We start from the raw sequence: 25,881 nt of genomic DNA on the forward strand, positions 1-25,881 counted from the left end.
AGTTTGATCCCATAAATGGAGTCTGGGGAAGGTAGTATGTACGCAGACCTTATCCCTACCTCATAGAGAGGCTGCTTCCGATAGACCCTCGGCATGATCTGTAAGAGAATAACTACAAAAACAAAAATAATTAGAGTTCCTTTTTTTCATGAGCTAATTCAAGGCCACGTTTTCAGAGGGATCTAAGACGTTTTTGGATGAAGAAATCAATCATTTAACAAAGGATTTTCCAGTAGATCAGTGATTTAATATTATGTAAACAAGAAACTAATGATTTATTAATGTGTTAACAAGAAATAACTAAAGCAAATAACAGGAATGAGAGTACATGGATATGCTAAAGCAAATAACAGGAATAGTCCCTCAAACGGTCTTCGTTGATCAATAGACTCAGAGTAGATGAATCATCCAAGGCAATAACAGGTTTGAGTTCCTCAAATGGCCTTGATTGGTTCATAGACTCTAATAGCAGATGGATCAACCAAAGCAAATAACATGAATGAGTCTCTCAAATGACCGTGGTTGATCCATAGGCTCGTTTGGTACGAGCAATAAGGGATAATTAATCGCGGAATAAAATTTGAGATGAGTTTATCCTACATCTGGTTGGGATAAAATCGGGGTATAACTAATCTCGGGATTAGTTATCCGGGGATTGTAGTGTTATTTTTATCCCTATGGAAGGGTGGGATAATAATCCCGGGATAACTAATCCCAGAATAATTAATCGTGGGATAACTTGTTTCCCAACCAAACGACCTAAAAGTATCGCAATGTTTTATAGAACCTTCTGAAAATAAGCTCATAAGGCTTCACCTCCAAAAATATAGAAGGGCCAAATCATCAAAACCTCCTTGATAAAGTCTTCACCTGGATTGCATTTTAAAAAGTCAACATTGCAATCAATTCACACATTGAAATCTTCATTACCATCAAGCTACAGCTAGAATCATAAAAGCGTAATTACATTGCACCAATACGGAGATGATTTACACCACAAGTTCTCCCCCTTCTTTCTCAGTAGTTATGTTCCCTTCTTTCATTTCTTTGACCTGGTGCCTTTCACCTGCCAAGAATCATTTGCAGCCAAATGATTAGTGTATAGACACATGCCTATTTCCTTCACCTCCGGACCCCCACACTTTTGAGTTTTGACTATTGCATGGAAATGGAAACAGATAATCCTCTGATCATTTAAAAGCTGCACACAGCAATTCAAAAGGCTATCTCTAAGTTCAATTACAGCAAGGAGAGATACTGGAGAGTGTGTACTCTTCTCTGTATCCTACAGGTACTAAATTTTGTTGCTTCAACACCTCGAGTTCTGCTCTTAAAAGAAGACCAAAATTCTACAATGAGAGAATATTTAACATACGATTGCTCGTGTATGCTGGCTAAATGGCAGTTAAACCAGTTAATGTCAATGAATTTGAAGAGCTAGCTAGGCAAGCTCTTCCAAAGATGTACTATGACTTCTTTGCAGGAGGAACTGAGGATCAATATACACTAAAAGAAAATACAGAAGCATTTCATAGAATCACGTAAGTTTGTAATTCCTGCTCTTCAGTTGGCAACTGACAGATTTCTAGGACTAACTTTTCATAAAAATCAGTATTCGGCCAAGAATGCTTGTTGATGTGAGCAAAATAGACATGTCAACTGTTATACTTGGTAACAAGACGTCGGCTCCCATTATAGTTGCTCCAACTTCCTCACATCAATTGGCACATTCTGAAGGTTTGAATAAAAATCATTTTAACCTTAAGTCTGTTAGCTGAACGTACCATGTCGCTCTTGTTCCATAAAGCTGTTGTATCTATGACAGGAGAAGTTGCAACAGCTAGAGGTGCAGCAGCATGTAATGTAATCATGGTAATATTTTCCTTAAGATAAAAACATCAGCTTCGAATTCTGGTGTGTGGATTCTGAATTCTCTGGGTATAGGGATTGGCATTTACGTCTACATGCACAGTGGAGGAGGTTGCTTCAAGCTGCAATGCTGTTCGCTTCCTTCAAACTTCCGTAACTCATTATTCCTATCTCTCATGATCTTCATATATCTTCACTTGGTTTTGTGTTCTGCAATAGATAGGTAATTTATTCTTTTGTCAATAGGCTTTCAAGAGAGATATAATAGAACTTGTGGTAAGGAAAGCTGAGAGCAACGGATTCAGGGCTATAATTCTCACTGCCGATACTCCAAGGCTTGGAAAAAAGGAGGCTGATATAAAGAATAAGTAATGTGTATAATGTTTTGTTTGTCATTGAAGTCTAGCTAAAATCCTTTTCATAGTTTATCGGTTTCATCATTCAGAATTATATGATTTTGTGTTAATCTTACTAAGAGTCAGAATTGCAGGATGGTTGCACCTCGGTTCGGGAACTTTGAAGGTCTTGTATCAACTGAAGTTGTTTCTGTAAGTTAAACCGTTAATTTCTGGTTTTTTGCTAAAACCAATTATTAGACAAATTACATGTAAGCTGAAACATGGGTAGCCCGGTGCACAAGGCATCCCGCGTTCACGCAGGGTCCGGGGAAGGGCCGCAGCCAAAGGGGTATGATGTAGACAACCTAATAACCTAATGCAAGCATTAGTGGTTGCTTCTACGGCTCGAACTTGAAACTCCTTGAAGAACAAGCTTATTTTGCAGGACTCCAATGTCACAATTAGTTGGTTCCTCCTACTATATGCATTAGTGTTCTCTTTTATTAGTTTACTACGCGGAAATTCCATAATTCGCCATCGATGTATCTACTTGCAAACATTATAGACTATGCTTGCTAATTAAAAAATAAAATTCTGCGGGCCAAAGGCTCCACAACTGAAGCATACGCTGAAGAAACTCTTGACCCTTCGTTTTGCTGGAAGGTACAAGATTTAAAAGTTAAATATATTGTTACTTAACCCACATTTGAAGATTATACAATGAAACATAGTCTTGGTCCTTGAATGCAAATTTTGCTGAGGATGTCAATGCATGTTAAAATATGTAAAATAGCTGAGCCACAAAATACTTTTGAGAATGATCAGAGTTCTCACAGTTTAATACAATATATGATTCACCATATTATTCAGTAATCCTCACACTCTCCAAAACTTTGCAGGATATAGCATGGTTAAAATCAGTTACCAAGTTGCCAATTCTGATAAAGGGCATTCTCACTAGTGAAGATGGTATAACATCTATCATAAACCTTAGCTGAAGTCAATAGAAACTCTATTGCCTCCATATGTCAATGTACTTGTTTCTCTAAATTCCATATAAGTTTCCATGGAACTGAATATTTGAGATATCGTTTTAACTTATACATACTTGTCAAAGTATATCTTCTAGCAAGCTTCTTTTGCATTTCTTTTTAGATGATAGGAAAAGTTTCAATATGTTTTAACATATATAAACTTTGATTTTTTTTTCTAAAGATTTTTCTTATACTATTTTTTCGCAGCAATTGAAGCAGGAGTTGCAGGAATTATTGTCTCAAATCATGGAGCTCGGCAACTAGATTATACTCCAGCTACTATTTCTGTTCTTGAAGAGGTGATTTCCTTCCTTACATGATTGATGTCTTGCTACACAAAGTTCCTCTTTAATCCGAATGTCTCCACCAAAATCGAACCAAAATCTTTCAATGTATATGTATATTCCATATGTTCCTCCTTAATTTCCAATGGTTTCAGGTGGTCCATGCTGTTCAAGATAAAGTTCCAGTGTTCTTTGATGGAGGAATTAGGCGAGGAACAGACATATTCAAGGCCTTAGCACTTGGTGCAAAAGCTGTTGTAAGGGTGAGTCTGGTGTAAAGCAAGTTATTGAAATGCTGAAGAATGAACTTGAGCAGACAATGGCTCTTGCTGGCTGCTGCAATGTGAATGACATAACCAGAAGCCATGTTAAGACAGAAAATGAAAGTTTCCTTAGTCGGATGTAGTTTCCATCCTCTCTACCTTAAATAAATGGACTGCCCCAACTCAACAATAATGTCACATCTTGCTTTGTAATAATCTTCTTTGTGCAGAGGTATTATCAATGTTTGTATATGATTTTTTATACTTTCCAATAATTAAATCCTTGTATTATTTCCTTATAATACCTGCACATCAGTTGAATGTTCCTTGATTTGCCCAACAATTCTCTGTTAATTGGGGAGTGTAGTGAACATTGGGAGAATTTTCAAGATTCAAAAAACATTTTGGTTGATGGTAAATTGAGTGGGAAATTCAGAACTGTCAAGTGGCTCAAGACTTTTTGTACCTAATTGTTACATAATAATAGGTTAAAAAAAGTTTGTTTGTAAACAAATTATACTTAAATTATAATGTGACGATTATAATACGGGTAATAACGACAAGATTATTCAGCTGATTTACTTTAATAGGATTAAGAAATAATATATACCATATATAATAGTATAGAATATGTGAATAAAACAAATTTGATAATCTTTTATTTGTAGTTTTAACCTTGACTTTCTCATAGGAGTTTGGGAGAAAGATTCGGTGAAGGCCATCTTTATATTTTATATTTTATCCTGAAATTAAGGACCAATTTGTCTATAGATATTCTTTCTTTCTTTTTTCGAAAATATTTTTCAAAAACGTGTTTGTCCATGAAATTTTGTAAGTTTTTTAAAAAATTCGAAAATGAGTTTTTCAAAAACCAACCACTTTTTCAAAAAATTTATAAATTTTTGTTTCCCCACTCATAAAACTGCAACATTTTGTTAAAAAGTGAAATGCATATCCAAACATAATTTCAAATTTCAAATATTATTTTTCAACTTAAATTCAAATATTACATTTTTTCAAACATTACAATTTTATGTCCAAACGCCTACTATAAGTATCCCGATTATTTTCACAAATGTTGCCCGACTTCCTTTATTCACTCTTCTTGCATTTTTGGATTGGAGATTATAAGAGCCCGTTTGGACATAAGAATTTTTTACTTTTTTTCGAAAGATTTTTATTTTTGAAATCAGTGTTTGGCCATAAAATTTTTAATTTTCACGTGAAAGTGAATTTTTGAATTTTTTGAAAATTTGAAAAACTCCAAAAAGTTGTTTTTCAAAATTTTCACTCAGATTGCTCACAAATATTCAAAAAACAACCCAAAATTCTATTCATGTCCAGATACAACTCTAAGCACCCGTTTGGCAATAGATTTTGCCAAAATAAACTTGGGTTTTATTTGGCAAACACATGTTTGGCCATAGATTTAGCTTATATTTTGGCAAAATCTCAAATCCCAAATCCCAATTTTTTCATTCCTATACACTATTGGAAACTTTATTACCCGAAATGTTCATGTTTAGTAAATTAACAGACCTACACAAGTTTTGTTTACAAAATATATACATTTCATCTTAAAAGTCTCCCAATCCATTATTAGTGCCTTCAATTAAGGGATTTAATTATATCTTTGGGAATTTTTCATAAAGCACCATCTTTTAAGTCTAATTAGCCATTTATACCATTTGCTATATTACGTGTTATAGATACATTTTATGTTTTTATACAATGTATTTTATGTATTTAAGCTGTTGTATTCATTAATACAACCAAAAAAATAGGCGTAAAAACTGGAATTCCAGCTAAGTTTGACATGTATTTAGCTGTATTCAAGCGGCATTAACGTTAAATACAGAAGGTTAAACTGGTTAAAAACGGAAGGAAATCAAATCACATGATATTCTCCTAATTTAACTCCACGAACTAAGGAAATCAAATCACATGATATTCTCCTAATTTAACTCCACGAACTAAGGAAATCAAATCACATGATATTCTCCTAATTTAACTCAACGAACTAAAACGATCCCTCATTAATCTGTATTTGAAAGATACATAATAAAGATTATAGCTGAATAAAGAGAAATACATATGAATAATACAGTTAAATAGAACTGTATACAGTTGAATACAACAAAATACAACTTAATTCATCTGAATAAAACACTTGAATACAACAAAATACAACTGAATACAGCTGAATAAAACTCTTGAATGTAACAAAATACAACTAACTTCTGCTGAATAAAATAGTTAAATACAACTGATTAAAACTGAATACAAGAGAATACACATAACTTTTTAATACATCTAAAATATATAAAATTAATGCTACTGAATACATGTGAATACAACTGAAATACATTCGAATACAACTAAATACAAATAGGCGATTTGGGCGATCTAGAGAGAGAAGCAGCCTGATGGCTTGGCCGGCCGGCGGCCAGCCATTAATTCCGGCTGGTCAGCCCCTTAACACATCTGCCCAACCTCCTACAACAACTACAAACAATCCCCAACCCTCAAATCCCACAAATGAAGCCATGAATTACGCAAAAGCTATGAACCCTACTTCAACGACCACTGCCAAGCAGAATCGAGCCGCTACAGTTGAACCAATTGCTCTTCATCTATCAAAATCAACGAATTAAACTTACCCTAGGCGATTGTAATGAAGTGATAATGGAGGAGAACTAGAGAATTTGGGTGGGAGGAGAGGTATGAATCGTGGGTTGAGGGAGAAAGAGTAAAGTGTATGCAAAAAGAGAGAGAACGTGGTTAGTCATATTTACTGTGATTATGTGAGAGAAAAGACTAAAAAGGAGAGAGAAAAATAATATTTAGCATATATGGTGCCTTAAATGTAGGATGTAACTATAATTAGATATTTGACTATAAAGTATAAAAGGTATCTATAGGATGTAATATTTTAAAATGATATTTATTTAAAATAAATAGGGTACTAAAGTTTTCTATAGGGTGTAAAAATTCCTTTGTATTTTGCTTTAAATTCTAGAAGTCGTGACCTTTCATCTCTGGAACTACAAATAACCTCAACGGAAGTGCTGAAGTTAACTAACAAGACCCAAGAAAAGGACCATATGTCAAATAGAATGAAAATTGATATCATTTCTGAAAATTTAGCAACATAGTCACGCTTCATTTCCTCTCTTTTACACTAAAAAACTGGCATGGCTCGACCGGCAACCACAGCTGGAAAGCACGCACTACACGTGCTGGACAACTGAACTCTCAGGTGGTCATCTGGGTGACAGAAGGGGCATATCAAAAGTATCTTCATCACTGATCTGCATCTTTATGGCAACATCACCAAATCTTTGTTCTAACCCAGAAGAGGAGAATGACAACTCCAAGGACAATAGCAACGGGTGCCCATTTCCGAATCAAAGCCTAAAGACGTCAAGAAATGAATCAGTAATTAGAGCAATGTCAAAGAACCAGATGCACATGCATAAAGAGAAAAAGTGAGCCGATAACCATCAGTTACATAGGTTGCTCATCTTTGCGTGTATCTGATAACAAGGTACCTAATGGAGAGCCAGAAAGAGAAACCATATATGATAAACTGAAGAGTACTTGCTGATTGAACCAGTCTAAGGCAAAACTAGTCCAGCCAACAACTAATCCTAGTGCAAGTAGAGCTAGAATGGAGTGATTTTCACGGGTGATATATCATGCAAAAGACTATTGTTCACATTCTTAAGCCAAGCTGTGTGATCAGCAAGAGAAAATTCATTCATACTAACAACTGCACAAGTCAAGCCCCATAAACTTCAACAAGGTTTTCATACATGACATTGCTGAAAATACTAATGAACATATGTTTAGCTTCTATCTGCATTTAATTCTTTCTGAAACATTGCAAATGCAGCATGACTAGTGCATTCTAAGGGAACCCAAAAAATGAACACCGAGCTTTATGTTCTTTCAGATCATTGTACAGCCTTACTGTTCCTACTAGCTAAAAGTGAAAGTTCAACTTTCAAACAAAATTATGAGGTCATCATCTAGTGAAGCCAATGAAACTAACCTGACGATTCAAATCTTTCGCTTTATCAGCATATATCCGGGATTCAGATGTCAAGCGACTAGACATCTGACTAACCTCTGCAAAAATTGATACATAGACAAGCTAGTCACCTACTACGATCATAAAGTTTATAGTGAATAGGACAATGAACATGGGAAGGGTGAAAATAGAGGGAGAACCAAGTAGATAAAAAAAACCAAACATCATCATAAGTGTCTGATCAATGTCAAAGCTACAAATCCTACAACTGACTAATGCCATGTGCCTTTCGGATCTAGAAAAAAACAAATATTGTCAGAACTGATGCAACTCTTAATTCTATTTGCACAAAGTTGGATTTGGGTCCACTACTTTTACACCAAAACCATCATAATTTTTCTCAAAAGTATAGCCAAAACCCACTTTTCTTTAGCATGGACTTATTGATTCCATAATAAAATCTCATCGAACAAGTTCAGAACCATTCTTACTTCATATTAAATTAGCACAACACTATAACCAAAAATTGTTATTTTCTGTCTTCAATAAAGCATATAACCTGCAGCCTACACAATTATAACTTAAGGGGTCATTTTGTTCACATACTAGTTTTACGGGGATTATAACGCTGGATTATTTATGCGGGATTAATAAAGAAGGATTGTTATGCAGTGATTAAGAATGAGGAGACTGTTATACATGGATTATTTACTTTAAAAGGGCAGTTTTGTCTTTAAACAATTTAATCCCTACACTGCTAATACACGTATTCATATATCCCCCATATGTTAATACATAGATTCTTATAAAACGTAATGCATGTATTATTTAATACCGCTAACCAAACATTGCATTAGTCACATCAAGACATATAAACTGTGTCTTAGAGTTGTGATGATACACTACCAAATAGACACTTGAAGTTCTGGCAGGTAATTCTAGGAGGCATCCATATTTTAAAATTTATAGAGGTTACTATGTGAAATTAAACAAAAAAGTCCATCATTAACTGGTAAATTAGGATAACAATATCAACCAACTATGTCCTACTCGCGAATTAGTATAAGAATCTTTTGTATCCGCTCTCCTCTGTTCAGGTTCATTTCATTCCAATAACAATTTAAAAAAATTAAGACAAATTAAGTTGAAAGAATAGATTCTCTAATTCTCACACTTATCATACATGGACATACAAGTCTCTAACCAGACTAGAAATACTCCTTACAAACACCAGAAATAATGCAAGTGTAATGACACAAACTCAATGTTGATATCAACTGATTGGTATTGCTTATATAATAAACTGAAAAAAACAAATTAACAGCACAATGCTTTTGAGATTATCAAATTGAAGAAATCCAGAACAACGAGCTAATGTTAATATAAGGTACTGAAGATCAGGAAAATGTTAGAATAAGAAACTTACGATCCAACTTTTCACCAACACCAAGAACTTCTTGTACATTTCGAGTCATTATCTGATGAACTTCGTAAAGCTCATCATTCAACTTAGAAATATTGCGTTGAGTTCTAGTATCCTGGTACAGTTTCTTCGTCTTCTGTATGAATGTATCTTTTTACAACAGGTAAAAAATCACATAATGCAAGTATTAGAAAATCCGTGTCAACGAAATATAGTTCGAATGCAAAAGCGTAAAAAGAAAATAATTTCTTACCAAATTTAATAAAAGCATATGGTCTAGCAGCAGTTTCAATTTGACTCCCATTTATACGCTCAAACTCATTCTTAAGGTCCTCCAGATATTGAAAGGCAAGTTTCTTGGGATAAGAGCGATCACACATTGTCAGATAACAAACATGTCCTTCAATGATATAACTGAGAACATGGGTTAAGAGAATACTAGATACATGGAAGGGACTCATTCAATAGGGAGCATAAGAGACAGTAGATCAAATATTACAGGTAGTTCAGAAAGTACACATGACTAAAGAAGTAGTAAAGGCAACAATAGTTACTCCAAAAGATCACATATACTCAGGATTACGTTAATGATTAAGATGCCAAAACATCCTTTAGATTTCATATTCAGTCAGTCATGTTAATGATGAAATTGATGCTACTCATAAATCCAGGAAAAAACTAAAAATACAATGTTTTAGCTGTGAAATCTTATCAGGTGGAAAAACTATTAACCAGACCAAAAGAATGAATGTGCAAAATGGGACCAAGAGTATTTAACAGCTCCTACACATCCAAGGCAAAATCTCATTCATCAAAAGCACTAAGCCAGCCACACTGATCATTTCGGGAAAAAATTCAGAAAACTCCTTGTCTGTTAAATTGCAACCGAAAAAAGAAGTTAAGGACTATGAATGCTGAACATTCCATCAACTACTAGAATTTTCCTTCTAATTGGTATTGTGACTTGGTAAGGTTTTCAAATTGAAATCCCCACAATAACCAGTACCGACAAGGAGCAGAATGATTATTAAAAATGTTAAATATTCATTAAAAGTCTCTAACGAATACCACCCCCTCCCCTCGCAAAACCCTATCACAAGAAATAACTTGTCAAGCTCAGACAGGAAGTTGCCGAATTCTCTTGTGCTTCGAGAGTGAAATCAAAACACATCATAATGTACATCGGAAAGTACATGAATAAAAGGATACTGGAAGATATAAGGTCCAGTTTCAATAGACATCCTTGAAGCGTCATTTTGGCGCATTGACAGGTTCTTGAATAAGGCCTTCACCTGCTGTTTGTAGAAATCTGCATCTGGAACATCACGACTGTCATCCAGGCCCTCCGCTAACGGAAGGCCATCAGTCACACGAGCAATCAGAGTCAACTTCACCATTTTTCTTCCGCAAGCATATAACTACAAGCGAACACAAAAGGTGAGAGTTGAACTTTTTGCCGTCTTAATTTCTAATAGGATCATCTATGTCAAACACACTCCCACGGATGACAATGCATTTACTTTGTCAATGCAAATGTTTGCTTTCTAGGAGTATCGAATAAAGTAAAACACCAACTACGTACAACTTAACAATAGAAGTCAAATTCTATAAATTAAGAGGAGCTAACCCTAACATTTCAAACCTACGACATTCAATTTCTAATGTAAAATAAATAAATTAAATTGAATAAACACAAAATCAGGCAAACAAGTTGCATTAACAGCATAGATCGAGATTACCGATCGATCATATGCGTGCGTGACCCCTTAAATTGCAGTTCCCGATCCGCTTGTTTTGATAAATTTGTTAAGAATTTAAATCGCTAGTTCTGTAATTCTCGAATTTTTCAGAGAAATGAACAGTATATAGTACTGTCGTTCAATATAGCTGTAATAAGTGGGATGGGAGAAAAGATTTCGCAGAGATGGGGGGAGGGGGTGGATAAATGTAAACGGCGTTTCTACATTTGACATAAGCTGTGCTGAGTTGTTCGATTTTGATTGGGAGACAGACGTGTAGTGGGCCCTATGTCTGGGGGTAAGGATGACGGCGTATTCACATTTGACATAACCAATTCGTTATTCGTTAAGTCCATAAACGATTTACCAACCGGGACTAATGCTGCTCGGTGGGCCGGGCCTGAACCGGACCGGACCGGCCTAACGGGCTTGGTGGCCCTGGTGGGCCGGTCCTGGGTGGGCCGGTCTTGGTGGGCCTCCTGAGCCCGTCACGGGCTGGTCTTCATGGTTGAGCCCACGAGCCCGGGACCGTTTAGCCCGGGACCGGCAGGCGGGCCTGCGGCGGGCCTGGCGGGCCCAACGGCTATTTTTCAAAAAAAAAAAAAGAAAAAAACAAACGGCCATATTTAAAATCTAGCCGTTTGGGCTGAAAATATGACCGTTTTTTAAGTTAAAAAATGGCCATTTGGCCCCCAAACTTTATTTTAACCCCAAACTTTATATAATTACACTTTTCCCCATTTCTCAACTATAAATACCCCCTCATTCTTTCATTTTTATTCACCAATTCATCAATATCTCTCAATATCTCTCAACAGTTAAGAGTGATATTTATAAATTCAAACATGAATATGAACAATATTTGCGTTATTTATTTACTCATATACCTAATCGGATTTCTATTACTACTGATATTGGTAGAAATGGTAATGATTGTGATTACCTAACTGTTACAAGTCATTGGATAAATGAAGAATGGATAATGCAAAAACGCATAATTGCATATAGAATAATTAATTCGCGTCACACAGGTAAATTTATAGCTAACACCGTTGCAGATATTTGTAGATATTTTTGCTTTAGCGATAAAATAATGACAATTTCAATGGATAATGCTTCTAGTAACACCAGTGCTATAGGCATGCTTACAACAACACTAAATCCTGCATTTACTAATATTTTCCATGTTAGATGTATTTGTCATATTTATCATTTAATTGTCGGTGATGGTATGCGAATATTAAACATAGAAATTGAAAAGGTTAGAATGACTCTTAATTGGCTTTTTTATTCAAACCGTAGAAGTAGACTTAGAGAGTATTTTAAAAAATGTGATGAATATGGCCTTAGAGAAAGAAAGGTTCCTAAACCTTGCCCGACTAGATGGAATTGTATGTACGAAAGTTTAGTAGTAGCATATGAATATAGAAACCCAATTAATGCAACGTTTAATTCTCGGGTAGGTGGTGAAGATGATGATGAAATGCTTACCACTCAAGATTGGACTAATGTTAAAATTCTTTTAGATTTTTTAGAACATTTTCAAATTGCAACAAATGCATTTTCTGGGCAATATTATCCTACTATTTCAAACTGTTTAGTTTATATTGCAGCACTATCTGATTTGTTTGTTGAATTTAGTGAGGGTGGGGATATTTATGAACTTGCTATAAATGAAATGAAACAAAAGTTTAAAAAATATTTTTTTCCTATCCCTCCTATTTATGGTCTTGCTGCAATGCTAAATCCTACAATGAAATTGGGAGGTCCTCATTTTTGGTATTCAAATATTTATAAGGCTTTAGATCTTTCAAATGAGGAAATTGCGACACTTGCAGATGCAAAAGCTTCAATTAAGATTAACGCTCAAACAGTTTATAATGCTTATCAACTTGCCTTAGAGCATGCTAGGCCAACTATTCCAACCCCTACTTCGTCTAGCTCACAATCCTCTAAAAGAGTTGCGGGCTTAAAAGCTCTTAAATCTTGGACGGAGTTCAGGGGGTCTCAAGGTGAAAATTATGATGAAACTTCACATCTAAATGAGCTTCAAGTTTATTTGTCTCAGGGACTTGAAAAGGAGAATCCAGACGGCTCTTTTGATCTTTTGGAATGGTGGAAGGCAAGGGAAAAACATTTTCCTGTTCTTGCAAGGATGGCTCAGGATATTTTATCAATTCAAGCTTCAACTGTTGCATCAGAGAGCGCTTTCAGTCAAGCAAGACTGCAAATAGGTGATCATAGAGCGTCTATGAGGGATAGCTTGGAAAAATCAGTATTGTTTAGAGATTGGATCCGCTCGGAAAGAAGAAACTTTGGAATTGCAGAAGCACAACCGGCGATAGATGAAGCTTATGAAGAAATGATAGCGGAACTTACGGAGGATTCGGCTTCGCCCGGAAGTGGTGATGAACAAGCTTCTTTTCCACCACCACCAACGCAACCTCCTCCGAACCTTGAAGGATTTATGAGATTTGTTAGAGATAATACATAGAATAATATGTAACTTGTATTTTGGCACATCTTCCTTAGTTTTTTTCCTTCTAATGGTGGTATTAGTACCTTGTTGTGCTCATTCCATTGGGGGAAGGATGACTAAGAAAGATATGTCATTTTTTGGTAATAAAATTTATTGCTTCTACCCATGAGCTTCTTTTCGCAATATTTCTTTGTCTATACTTAGAATTATTTATATGCTACAATATATACATAATATACAATATATATACTACAAGAAAATATATTTATAAGATACAATATATACATAAGATACAATATATATACTACAAGAAAATATATAAGAGAATATATATACATAAGATACAATATAATATACTACAAGAAAATATATTATGCTACAATATATACATAATATACAATATATATACTACAAGAAAATATATAAGAGAATATATATACATAAGATACAATATAATATACTACAAGAAAATATATTATGCTACAATATATACATCATATACAATATATATACTACAAGAAAATATATTTATAAGCTACAATATATACATAAGATACAATATATATACTACAAGAAAATATATAAGAGAATATATATACATAAGATACAATATAATATACTACAAGCAAATATATAAGAGAATATATATACATAAGATACAATATAATATACTACAAGCAAATATATTATGCTACAATATATACATAATATACAATATATATACTACAAGAAAATATATTTATAAGCTACAATATATACATAAGATACAATATATATACTACAAGAAAATATATAAGAGAATATATATACATAAGATACAATATAATATACTACAAGAAAATATATTATGCTACAATATATACATAAGATACAATATATATACTACAAGAAAATATATTATGCGAATATATATACATAAGATACAATATATATACTACAAGAAAATATATAAGAGAATATATATACATAAGATACAATATAATATACTACAAGAAAATATATTATGCTACAATATATACATAATATACAATATATATACTACAAGAAAATATATTATTATGCGAATATATATACATAAGATACAATACATATACTAAAAGAAAATATATAAGAGAATATATATACATAAGATACAATATAATATACTTCAAGAAGTGATATTTATGCATGACAATTTAGTGTTTTACTATTGTTTTGTTATTTTCTTTTTCGTCAAGCACTTTAATAATTAGATATACATATATACTACATATTAATATAGCCATGATACTACAAGAAATTGTCTTAAAAAAAAAAAAAAAAAAGCCCGCTAGGCCCGCGAAGCCCACGAGCCCGGCCCGTTAAGCACAGGACCATGTGGGCTTAGGCCCGTCACGGGCCGGTTCCACCCATTAGGCCCACGAAGACCGGGACCGCCAGAGCCCGGGACCACGAAGCCCGGGACCGCGAGGCCCGGCCCGTTAGGCCCACTAAGGCCCGGGCCCGGGACAAAATACAGCATTAACCGGGACACACACCAACAAAAAAAAACAAATTATCGACGTGCTGAAGAAATGCCTTGATACTCCGGTGATGAGGTGTGAGTGGTTGACCGTGGTAAGTATGAGAAGAGGTAGAGGGAGGCCTAAGAAGTAGCGGAGAAAGATGATCAGGACATGGTACGACTGCAGATTTTCGAGGACATGACCCTCGATAGGAAGTTCTGGAGGTCAAGCATTAGGGTTGTAGGTTAGGGTATAATAGAGCTTTCCTTACGTCATATCGGGGGTGAAGCGAGGTTGGATTAGAGTTGATCTTAGATGGCTTGTAGTTTATGTTGAATCCACACTATCCTTGTTGTTTATCTTAGCCCCGAGCCTTAGTTACTGGTTACTGTTATTGCATGTTATTTATCTTTTGGTTGTTATGCTTTTGTTACTATTACGGTTTCTACTGGAGTTACTAATGAATTGTCTTTTCTTGTTTTTCTGTTTTCCGTCTTTCTGAGGTGAGGGTCTATCGGAAACAGCCTCTATGTCCTATCGGGGTAGGGGTAAGGTCTGCGTACGCATTACCCTCCCCAGACCCCACTTTGTGAGATTTTACTGGGTAGTTGTTATTATTATTATTGTTACAATGTCGCATGTACATAAAATTAGGTGTCCGCCGATATTAATTGTATTTGTTAGTCAAAAAGTATATAAAATATATATACAAAATATATATATATATTATCGATTATTAGTTTTAGGAACAACTAAAAATAAACGTTTTCTTAAAAAGAAGAGACATGTCTAACTAATCATTAAAAGAAAAGGAAAAGGAACTGAAAAGAAGAAAGTTCTTCTTAGGTGATCGAAAACATTTCCATTTTCCCACAAGTTTCTCGTCTATTCCCTTCCTCTAATTTTCCTCCTCTCTACAAACCCCCTCCAACAATAATTTTCCAAGGCCAATGATTGGCGGCGGATTTAAGATTTAAAATTTATAAACTTTTATAGAGATTTCAAGTTAATATACAAAAATAATTGAGTTTATAATTAAATATTTATACATATATTTAATAATTTTTTAATACAAATACAGAATATGAGTAAAAGTTATTGCGTGTACTCATACATTATGAGCTAAGTCGGCCCCTGCTTCCACCGGACCAACGTATGAAGCAGCAAAAAAGTCTATGCATTGTATCCGCTTAACAATTTCAAATTTTAGTTAATTTAAATAAATTTTACCAAAATTAAACATACTCTACGTACAAAAGCTAAAAAATCTTTAAGACATTTAGTTCTGATATATTAAAAGTACTTTTCAAGAGACCATTTGGTACCTAGGGTACTTTGGTGGATCTAATCTAGAATTCTATTGTATCCATGGTGTTTAACTCAAAAGATATTGAAATTTTTTTAAATAAATCAATCAAAGATGAATGGGTAAATCTTAGCTGAGAATAATAATCTCTAGAAAGAATGACAGATAAAGAGAAGACGGATCACAAGACTTTGATCATCTACTTCCCCCCCCCCCCCCTCTTACAAGGTTATTGTCCTTTATATATATAAAGAGCGAGACTCTTCTAAATAATAAAAGACAAATTACAAGGAATATTCCTAATGTCCCCTAATGAGCCTACATTATTACAAGGGTCGTCCACTCTCTTGTTTGTCTTAAGGTCGTCATCCTCAGGACATCGATTCAAGGAGACCCCCTCAATCGTCGTACTCGTCGTGGTTGGTCAAATTTGGACCCATACACATGGAAATCTGTGAGGACATAAAACTCAATAGATGATCAATAATTCAACCATAAAACTGCTGTTTTATTCTATTTGGTCAGCATAGCTAAGTTGTGCAACAACTAGTAATATATGCTCAACCATTCAACCATAAATCTTTTGTTTTAATCTATTTGGTCAGCAAAGCTAAATTATGCAGCAAAAATGATAGATGTTCAAAAGTTCAACCATAAATTAAACTTTTGCGTTATTCTATTTGGTCAGCAAAACTAAGTTATGCAACAAATAATAGTAATGTCTTTGTTTTCTGTGAATGGAGCGGCTCCAAAGGTGCTGCCGTAGGCGCTAGCACTGACATAACATGAAACTTCAAAAGAACATTTACACTTTGACGGACAAGTCAAAACTATGAGAATGGCACGATAAATTTTGTGAAGGAAGAGACATTTTCAAATCTGACTTCACATTTTTGTATCGCGTGTAAGAAGGCAAAGACTGCCTCAGACTTCAACAGGAAAATCATTTCAATCCAGTCCATTCTTGAGGTCAAATAAAGACAAAAAAACATATGTCATGATCTATCACGACAAAGCACCCTACGAGGGCATGGAGGGGCATGAATGTCTAATTTTTGGGTCATGTCTAACATGTAGATGTAGTTAACTAACATGCACTTTGTTACAAGGAAATCGTTTCTTTTAGTCTTAATAGTTATTTAGTTTCATTCTTTCAATTTAATAAGCAAATTGGCAGACCTAATTAATTTGAGCTGAAAGTAATTAACTGAATAAAGCCTTAGGAATTGGTGAATGTTTTTCCTATACCTAAGTTTTTTTAAGTTTTGAAGTTTTAATTAATAGGCCATAAGGGTGGGTGGCCTGTCTTTATATATTTAGGTTGCATTTGGTAGAATATCTCCTTCTTCCCTTAAATAGTAGACGTCCGGTTTTATGCATTTCCTTTTTGGCTGCCAAACTTCAACAGTCGCCAAAGCAAAATTGGTTTTTATTGCTTGGCTTTTACTGTATTAGAAAACAGAACAAATAATTTGTAAAGAAAAAAACACAAGATCAACTACCAATCTAACCTGAAAAGTACTACCAAGTATTCTTGGTGCAATTCATTTTTTCGAACAGCTTAGTGTTATATATATATATATACAAGCAACATGTACTCTTTCCAGTAAAATTTTTTTATTCAAGCTTACTAAAAGCTAATTAAAGACATCAAAGTTTGCTTGATCATCCACATTCCTTGGTCAAAGGCCTAATGTTTAACTGAAGAACGCAGCAGGTATCTGGCGGATTAGTCGAAATAACGATTTACAGGTGACGGGTTATTTAAGCTGGAGAAGCAGGGCACATGCTAGATTACTCGTAGTTGTATCCTCGGAAAATTTTGCATGTGCCCTCGCCCTCCAGCTTAAACCCCCGCCAATAGTGGCATTCAAATCTTAACCCGGTCTCGAGTATATGGCTACCAAAAAGATTAGACAATATAATGAGCAATGCAGGTAAGTCCTCATTAATTTACTATAGCCACTATTCTTTTTTAAATACATGAAATAATTGCATATAGAATTACTAACATCAGCTAATTGACCACCTTTAAATATATAGCTTATTGCATAATGTTTATCTAAATAGAATATGAAGAACACATCCATTATCATTGAATGGCTGAATCCACGTAAAGCGGTAAACAAGTGTAGATTTTTTGCTTCAGTCGATCAACTTTCTCAACCACACTGTTTTTGCGTCTGAGCTCTTAAGGTACTCCTTAGCTTGTCCAACCATTTAAATGCAAGCTTAAGCTGTGATAATGTAAGAGCTATTTGTTTTTCTGGTTCCCTTTGGCTATGAGCACTTACTTTTATACATATTCAATAGATTTCTTAAAATGAATATAAGGTTTGGACCAAAAATACTGGGTTAAGCCAAACCTATATATATATATATATATAAACTATACTGTGGCTCCGCCCCTCTGGTAGCCAGGACTACCGGGGCATGAATAATGTTTCTAAAGATTTACTGTTTTCTCTGACAGTTTCTTGTTGTGCATTTCAGAGTTGAGAATCTTGGAGATAGTTTGGTAGCATTTGCGTTAAATCCTTTGGATTACTTACCTACAAATGGATGTCGCTCTGGAAGTGGGCTCACCCCTAGTCCCTATTAAAACTGGAACTGGAGTTCGAGGCTCCATTCTCATTCTGTTAACATAACTCAGTAGATGTGTCAAATGAGCTGGGTTGGGTTGATTTTGGACATGTCAAAATGGGTTAAGTCAATAAATGAGTGGGTCAAAAGTAGCTTGTGTTGAGATGGGTTGGATCAAGTTGGGCTAAAATTTGAGTCATAGATCAACACGCCCAACTTTTACCAAACTTTAATTAATGTGTATGATTTTTTTATGAATTATTTAATTATCAAATAAGACTTTTTTTTCTTTTGTTATGGTCATATATAGCATATCAAACAAAAAAAATATTTTAAAGATAATTTAGTAAAGTTACTATGGATCAATTTGGGCCAAAAATTAGCCCAACTTTTGATGGGTTGAAATGTGTTGGATCAAGATGATCTGAGTTCAACAAATAGGGGGTCAATAACCAGCCCAACTTTGGGCGGGTCAAATAGATTTGAACTCAAATTGCATAAAAATAGCACAGGCTAGCCAGTTTTCGGATTGGTCATTGAAAAATATCCGGCATTTGCAAAGTTATTGAAAAATAGCCACTATTTCGCTGCAACACGGAAAGTTCCAGCACAATATACTGGAGATTGGTGCACCTGTGTATGAATTTCCAGCATATTATGCTGGAACTCCAACACGCGGAATGTTCTAGCATAATATTCTGGAGATTGGAACACTTGTGTATGAATTTCCAGCATATTATGCTGGACCGGTATATTATACTGGAACTCCAGTATATTATACTAGAACTCCAGTATATTAAGTATATTACGTTGGAACTCCAGTATAATATACTTATGTTGGTACTCCAGTATATTATACTGGAATTCCAGTATATTATGCTGGAGTATTTTTCGTATTTTGAATAGTGTATTCGTTCAGATTTATCTTCACATGAAAAGTGGCTAAATTTCGATTACTTTTGAAATTGTAGCTATTTTTAAATAACCACTTGTAAATCTGGCTATTTTAAATTTCTCCCCCAAATTGCCACCTCCAAATTACTAAAAGTGTTTATGAAAATAAGTTCATTGATTGATACTACCATAATTCTTTGATCATAAATTGCATTATCTTCTTTCCAAGTAGTCTATAGAAGTGGAGTTTGTATGGGTCCAAATTTGGACGACCACGACCATTGACGAATACGACAAACGACGAGATCTTCGTAGCTCGACATCCTATGGATGACGACAAACAAGCGAACAAAGACTGTATGACTTTTATAGTAGTGTAGGCCCAACAGGGGGCATTAGGAATATTCTTTCGAATATTCCCTATGATATGTCTTTTAGGGTTTAGAAGGGGTTCGTCCCTTATATATAGCGGAAAAATAACCTTGTAAAGAGGGCTTTTGACTTTTTTAGCTAAGAACAATAATTGTAATACTTTTCTGCATAACGATTAGCATCATTAATGTTCGATCACTCATCTTCGCAAGATCAAGAAATATTATCCATTGTGTTCATCTTTTATACCTTTGGTTCTAGACTTTATTATACTTAGCTAAGATTTACCCCTTCATTTTCTTTAATTGATTTATTCAAAAAAGGTTCCAATATCTTTTGAGTCAAACAATTTGGCGCCGTCTGTGGGGATTTCTATAGCTGAGATTTAGTTTCATCTAGATCCTTGAAAGGGATAATCACCTCTTCTTAGCCTCGCAAAGACCAACAATGGCAGGAAAGGGGGAAGCAAGATTAAAGGCAATAGTAGGTGTCATGAACAACCTTCTGGATTCCACCAACGAAGCCGGTAGGGAAGACAATGAAAACGCAATGCCAAACGCTACACCTGACGGAGGTGCTCCCTCCCCCTCTCCCCCCCCCCGCACGAAAGCTTGACTGTCTCGCGCTAGAGGGAAACCTCAACATCCGCAGCAGGAAAAGCACCACCGGCTGTGAAAAGGTTATTAGAAGAGTGGTTGACAAACACCTTGAGCAGCATACTCGACAAACCCGTTCAAAGGGATATCGGGGGCACAATATACGCATAAACCGCAATTGTCGCTGATGAGCCAAAAACTCCACGCACAGGTAACACTCATACTGTCCTTGATGCATGTAACAATGCACTTGCAGCCATCTTAAAGAAAATGGAAGAAATGAAAAACGAGAACAAAACACTCCGTGATCAGATGAAGGAGCATCAGGAAAGGGTCGATAAAATACCGGGCGCTCCAAAGTTGCTACCAAAACGTGACGCAGATTGATTCGTCGAGCAACCATACAGTGAAGGGGCAGCTCCCCACTCTATTCCAAAAACCTTCAAAATGCCGCCATACTTGAAAATATGTGATGGCACCACGGACCCGGAAGATCACATATTACGGCAGTGAAAGGCAACGATCTATCAAAAGAACAAGTGTCATCGGTGCTGCTGAAAATGTTCGGCGAAACCCTAATAGGGGGAGCACTGACGTGGTATTCCTAACTACCGGCACGGTCAATATCATCGTTCGAAGAAATGGCATATATATTCGTCACCAATTATGTGGGACCGAAAAAGGCAGAAGCCAGAGTAAATGACATCTTCGCCGTTAGGCAGACAATAGGCGAAGGACTTCGCGATTTCCTATCCCGATTCAATAGGGTAAGAATGAGCCTACCGAACGTATCAGAAGGGATAGCGGTAGCAACCTTCCAAAATGGGTTAAATAGAAACAGGTCGAAAGCAACTAAGAAACTGATAAGTAGACTCATGAAGTACCCCCCTCCCACCATGTGGGACGAAATCCATAATGCACATTGTGCCGAAGTAAGGGCAGACGAGGACGACCTAAATGGTCTGATCTAACGGCTAACATCGGTCCAAACCGAAACAAGGAGAGATCACTGTAATGATGGTCGAAGGGATCAACTATCCCGTTTCAATCGAGAAAGGCATCAGACCTACATCCGGACATCCATCTCACCTCCTCCACGACATGCAGACGTCACGCCTCGACACACTGTGCCATACCGAAATGAAAGAGGTATGCCTCCACTGTTATCTGCTCATAACTTTTGCGTTTCTCCTTCAGAAATAGTGTATGCACTAGAAAAGCTCGACACAAAGGTACAGTGGCCGCAAAAGATGAAGTCGGATCCAAACACCCGGAGATCGAACGTTCTATGTGAATTCCACCAGGAAAGGGGACATAAGACCGAAGACTGCATAGGTCTGCGACAAGAAGTGGTAAGCATGCTAAACCAGGGACACCTAAAAGAACTGTTGAGCGATCGAGGACGGGTTAACTTCGCTCGTGGATGCGATCAACCTCAAGGACCCCCAAAACCACCTTCACCAGCTCGCACCATACAAATGATAATTGGCAGCGACGATGATACGGTAATCAACCATGTGAAATTCACCACCATACACAAACTCAAGCGGACAGTCGCTCATGAATGGTATGATGACCTCGAAGATAGTATTATCTTTGATAAATCAGATACCAACGGTTTGTCTTTCCCTCACTATGATGCTTTGGTTATAACTTTACATATTGTAGATACTGATGTAAAAAGAATAATGGTGGATGACGGAAGCAGCGCGTGTACTATTCACCCACAAGTCTTCATACAGATGAGACTTGAGGATAAGATAGTACCACATTGCATAATAGTAACGGGTTTTAATAATGCAGTGGAATGAACCTCTAGAGAGATAGTGCTGTCCATTCTGGCAAGAGGAGTCACTCTGGAAATTACGTTTCACGTCATGAACCAGGAAACAACCTACAACGCTATCATAAGGCATCCATGGATACACACCATGCGAGCCGTCCCGTCAAGTTTCTATCAAGTAATCAAATTTCCTACCCCATAGGGAGTATTCAGCCTTCGGGGCGAGCAACGCACTGCCCAAGAATGCTACAGAATCGCCCAAGATTGCACACACACCCAACAACTAAAGGGGGCAAGTGCGGAAGCATAGCAATCATCCATATCAGGAACCAAACCCGATATACAAATAGAGGCCATCAAAGACCTAGATGTCGTAGAAGCCTGCAAGGCAACCGTAGAAGACATCGACCCCGTTCAATTGGACAACACCGACAGCACAAAAAAGCTTATATCTGACAGAACCTCTCAGAACCAGGTAAGTTCCATGAGTTCTTAACTAACAATGCCAATTTGTTTTCCTTTTCCCATTTAGATATGCTGGGAATCCCAAGGGACATCGCCACACACGGGCTGAATGTCCACTCTCTTTACCCGCTGTAAGCACGTGATTTTTACTTCACAGACAATCGCTCCAAAAGAAAATAAAAATAGTGGCAAAAGGCTTCGCTGTACAATTTTTCGGTCTTTCCATGACATGTTTTGTTAGTCGTTTGTGAGTCTGTCCATTTTACATCTAGTCATTATCAAACAAAAATACAAAAAATATATGTGGCGTTAAAAGAAAATTCAAAAATATAAATATATGTGCATCGTCCGTTTTAGGTTGTGATTTAACTTACTTGGTATGATAATTATGTTGAAATGCCATATTGTTATTTGTTTTAATTTCATTTTGTTTTATTAGTTATTTTTATTTTTTATTTTTCTTTAAATTGGAAAACAAAAGAAAGTTGAAATCAATTTGGGCCAAAAAAATAAGACAAAAACAAGCCCAAACCAACGATCTGACCCGGTCCAGACCAGGCCTGCCCAGGCACCTCCTGAAACGACGTCGTTTCAGGCAAATCAATCTGAGCCGTCCGTCCCAGCCGATCCAACGGTTCAGGACCTCTTTCAGCGACCCATGTTCAAACCCGACCCAAATAACCAGCCTGACCCAACCCCTCACTTAAACCAAACGACCCCGTTTAACTACCAAACAACCCCGTCTCATTTCTCAGCATCAGATCCAAGCCGTTGAGATCATCTGATCTAACGGCTCAGATCCAATCCCATACACCATATATAAACCTTCCCTTATACCCACGCCCCCTATACCAACACCCCACCCCTTCGTCCCCAAGTCGAACCCGGACCTCCCATTAGAAACCCTAGCCGCCCTCGTCTCCCTCGCCATTAAAGCCGGCGGCACGAACGCCGGTGACCACCTCCTGAACACCCTAAGACCCCCTCACTCTCCTGAACATGGATCTGTTACCCTCTTGCCTCGAATCACCTTCCTTCGTCTCGAATCTTCGTTTAAATATTTGAGTCGAACCCGGACCTATGCCAAACCACCCCATCTTCATACCAGACATTCCCCCGACCTTCCTCGTGACCAAACCAAGCTTGGTTTGGTCCGAATCTACCCACAACTCCTAAAAATCCAGATCTGGAAATCCAGAACTTGAAACACATGCACCTGGGGAACCCGGCCAGTTTTGACAAGGGTTTGAGGTCTAATAGACCTTAATCAAGGTGTTCTCATGTGAGAACACCCTGATTAAAGTTTGTTCGGCCTCAAAAGTTCGAAGATGAATCAGATTTGGGTCTGTTTGATTTAAACATTTTCGGTACGTTTTCCTTTCTTTTGTGTTAGTTTTAATTAAGTGGTCAGCATGTTTCGTTGGGTTTGTTTGTTATTTTTGTTATTTTTCATTCGGATTTCTTTCATCTCTTTAAAGACCCTTTCTTTGGTCGGTTGATTTTCTATGTGTGTATTCTGAATGTACTCTGTGATAAACATGATCGTCGATTAGTTTAATCGTCAGATAAGTTAACTCATATAGGCCCCAGTAATTGAACAAAAATTGTCTGATGCCCTTTAGGTCCCTAAACATATTGTTTATGTGAGCGATTGATTATTACCTGTTATAATTAGTATAGTCGACTCGATAAATATCGTCGGTTAGCTTTCTATAACTAATAAATCGAATGAGCTAATAATGTCGCATGACTAATTGAGCTTTGTCACTGACTGTATGCCCCAGCATTGTTTGGAATGGTTTGTTTGCACTGTAAAACTGACTGAAAAGGTTCAGCCCAGGCAGTCTTGAGTTCGAACTTTCATCAGTTCAAAAAATGCCCTGATGCTGCAATAGGCAGGGGCAGTAATAATCAAGGTTGACAGGGGTATTCTGGGGTGTTAAAAAGAACAGAAGTAATTAGTTTAAGTGAGCTGACAAATGGGGTACTAATTTGGGATTAAACTAATACCAATGGGGAACAAGACACAAGGGTATGAGGCTTAAATTGAATAATAAAATGATACCCATAACTCCTGATTAAACAAAACCAGGCGTGGGGAATAAAGGGGGCTGACACCAAAAGATGCTTAGGCATGGGCTTTAAAGAGTATGGGCAGGCTGCACGTTGCAGCATGAGGGCAGCCTAGCTGCACTGAGTCATTTGGCTTATAAATAGGCCATTTGAGAACTGAAAAAGGGCTGGACATTTCTTAGTCTTCAGAAAAGAAAAACAAGAAACATAAAGTCTCGGAATATTGTAACCAAACACTCTCTGAAAATTACATAAGAGTTTATGTTGGTTTAGCTGTCTTGGCCAATTACTGTTAGTGGCCTGTTTGAGCTGTTTGTGGTTGTTGAATTGCTGGGGTGTTTACATTGAATACTCTGCTGTCTCTGCTGGTTCATACTCTGTTTCTGGGATTGTTGTTTGTTGCTCGACTACTCGGGAGCTTCATCTTTGTTGGTTGATTTTGTTGCTGTGTTGTTGCTGTGTATCTGCTGTTGCTGTGTTTACTGCATACTGCCCAGCTGATCATTCCTTTCTTCTTTGTCTTCTATACCAGGTACACAACCAATGCACTGTCAAATGTAATTGGGAAATTTGAGCATGAATATAAGTGAAAGTCCTGAAGAATGTCTTTATACATAGATGGTTACATTAAATATTCATGTAATATGTAATAGTTTGCATCCTTGTTTAAATACTGAAGGTAGCCTGTGTGCCCAATAGGTGGCAATATGTGGTGATTGAATGCTAGTTTGTATATGTAGGTTGATAGATAAAAGGGTCTCAAATGCAGTAGGTTGTATCTTAGGTTTTTATGGTTGGCATGTCCTTAAAACATAGAACTATCCATGTTAGTTAATTTCATGTCCTTTTGATAAATTGTCTCC

General features: G+C 36.4%; 2 protein-coding genes and 1 pseudogene across 2 annotated transcripts; 2 read left to right on the forward strand and 1 right to left on the reverse strand.

Annotated features, from left to right (window-relative positions):
* The first annotated feature begins 13 nt into the window (after window positions 1-13).
* LOC107805250 (peroxisomal (S)-2-hydroxyacid oxidase GLO4-like) lies at window positions 14-4,113 on the forward strand (annotated as a pseudogene).
* Window positions 4,114-6,893: 2,780 nt separating this feature from the next.
* LOC107805259 (25.3 kDa vesicle transport protein SEC22-1) lies at window positions 6,894-11,162 on the reverse strand. Its single transcript, XM_016629257.2, has 6 exons — window positions 10,984-11,162; window positions 10,454-10,662; window positions 9,498-9,658; window positions 9,248-9,394; window positions 7,843-7,919; window positions 6,894-7,202 (listed from the first exon to the last, which is right to left on the reverse strand). Exons 2-6 carry the CDS (start codon window positions 10,639-10,641, stop codon window positions 7,119-7,121), a joined length of 657 nt encoding a protein of 218 aa, XP_016484743.1. The 5' UTR covers window positions 10,642-10,662; window positions 10,984-11,162; the 3' UTR covers window positions 6,894-7,118.
* Window positions 11,163-20,548: 9,386 nt separating this feature from the next.
* Window positions 20,549-22,508, forward strand: LOC142182231 (uncharacterized). Its single transcript, XM_075256346.1, has 2 exons — window positions 20,549-20,675; window positions 21,895-22,508. Exons 1-2 carry the CDS (start codon window positions 20,549-20,551, stop codon window positions 22,506-22,508), a joined length of 741 nt encoding a protein of 246 aa, XP_075112447.1.
* The last annotated feature ends 3,373 nt before the right edge of the window (window positions 22,509-25,881 follow it).

This window comes from Nicotiana tabacum, chromosome 6 (genome assembly GCF_000715075.1).
Source record: "Nicotiana tabacum cultivar K326 chromosome 6, ASM71507v2, whole genome shotgun sequence".
NCBI classification, from domain to species: domain Eukaryota; kingdom Viridiplantae; phylum Streptophyta; class Magnoliopsida; order Solanales; family Solanaceae; genus Nicotiana; species Nicotiana tabacum.

What these genes read in the sequence shown, in the direction of transcription:
- LOC107805259 (XM_016629257.2), bottom strand. Translation starts at nt 10,641, where the DNA reads ATGGTGAAGTTGACTCTGATTGCTCGTGTGACTGATGGCCTTCCGTTA. An exon ending in ATATGCTTTTATTAAATTTG is followed by an intron (nt 9,395 to 9,497) that starts GTAAGAAATTAT and finishes TGTTGTAAAAAG; the next exon opens with ATACATTCATACAGAAGACG. An exon ending in CGAAAGATTTGAATCGTCAG is followed by an intron (nt 7,203 to 7,842) that starts GTTAGTTTCATT and finishes TGACGTCTTTAG; the next exon opens with GCTTTGATTCGGAAATGGGC.
- LOC142182231 (XM_075256346.1), top strand. Translation starts at nt 20,549, where the DNA reads ATGGCAGGAAAGGGGGAAGCAAGATTAAAGGCAATAGTAGGTGTCATG. An exon ending in AAACGCTACACCTGACGGAG is followed by an intron (nt 20,676 to 21,894) that starts GTGCTCCCTCCC and finishes TTTCTCCTTCAG; the next exon opens with AAATAGTGTATGCACTAGAA.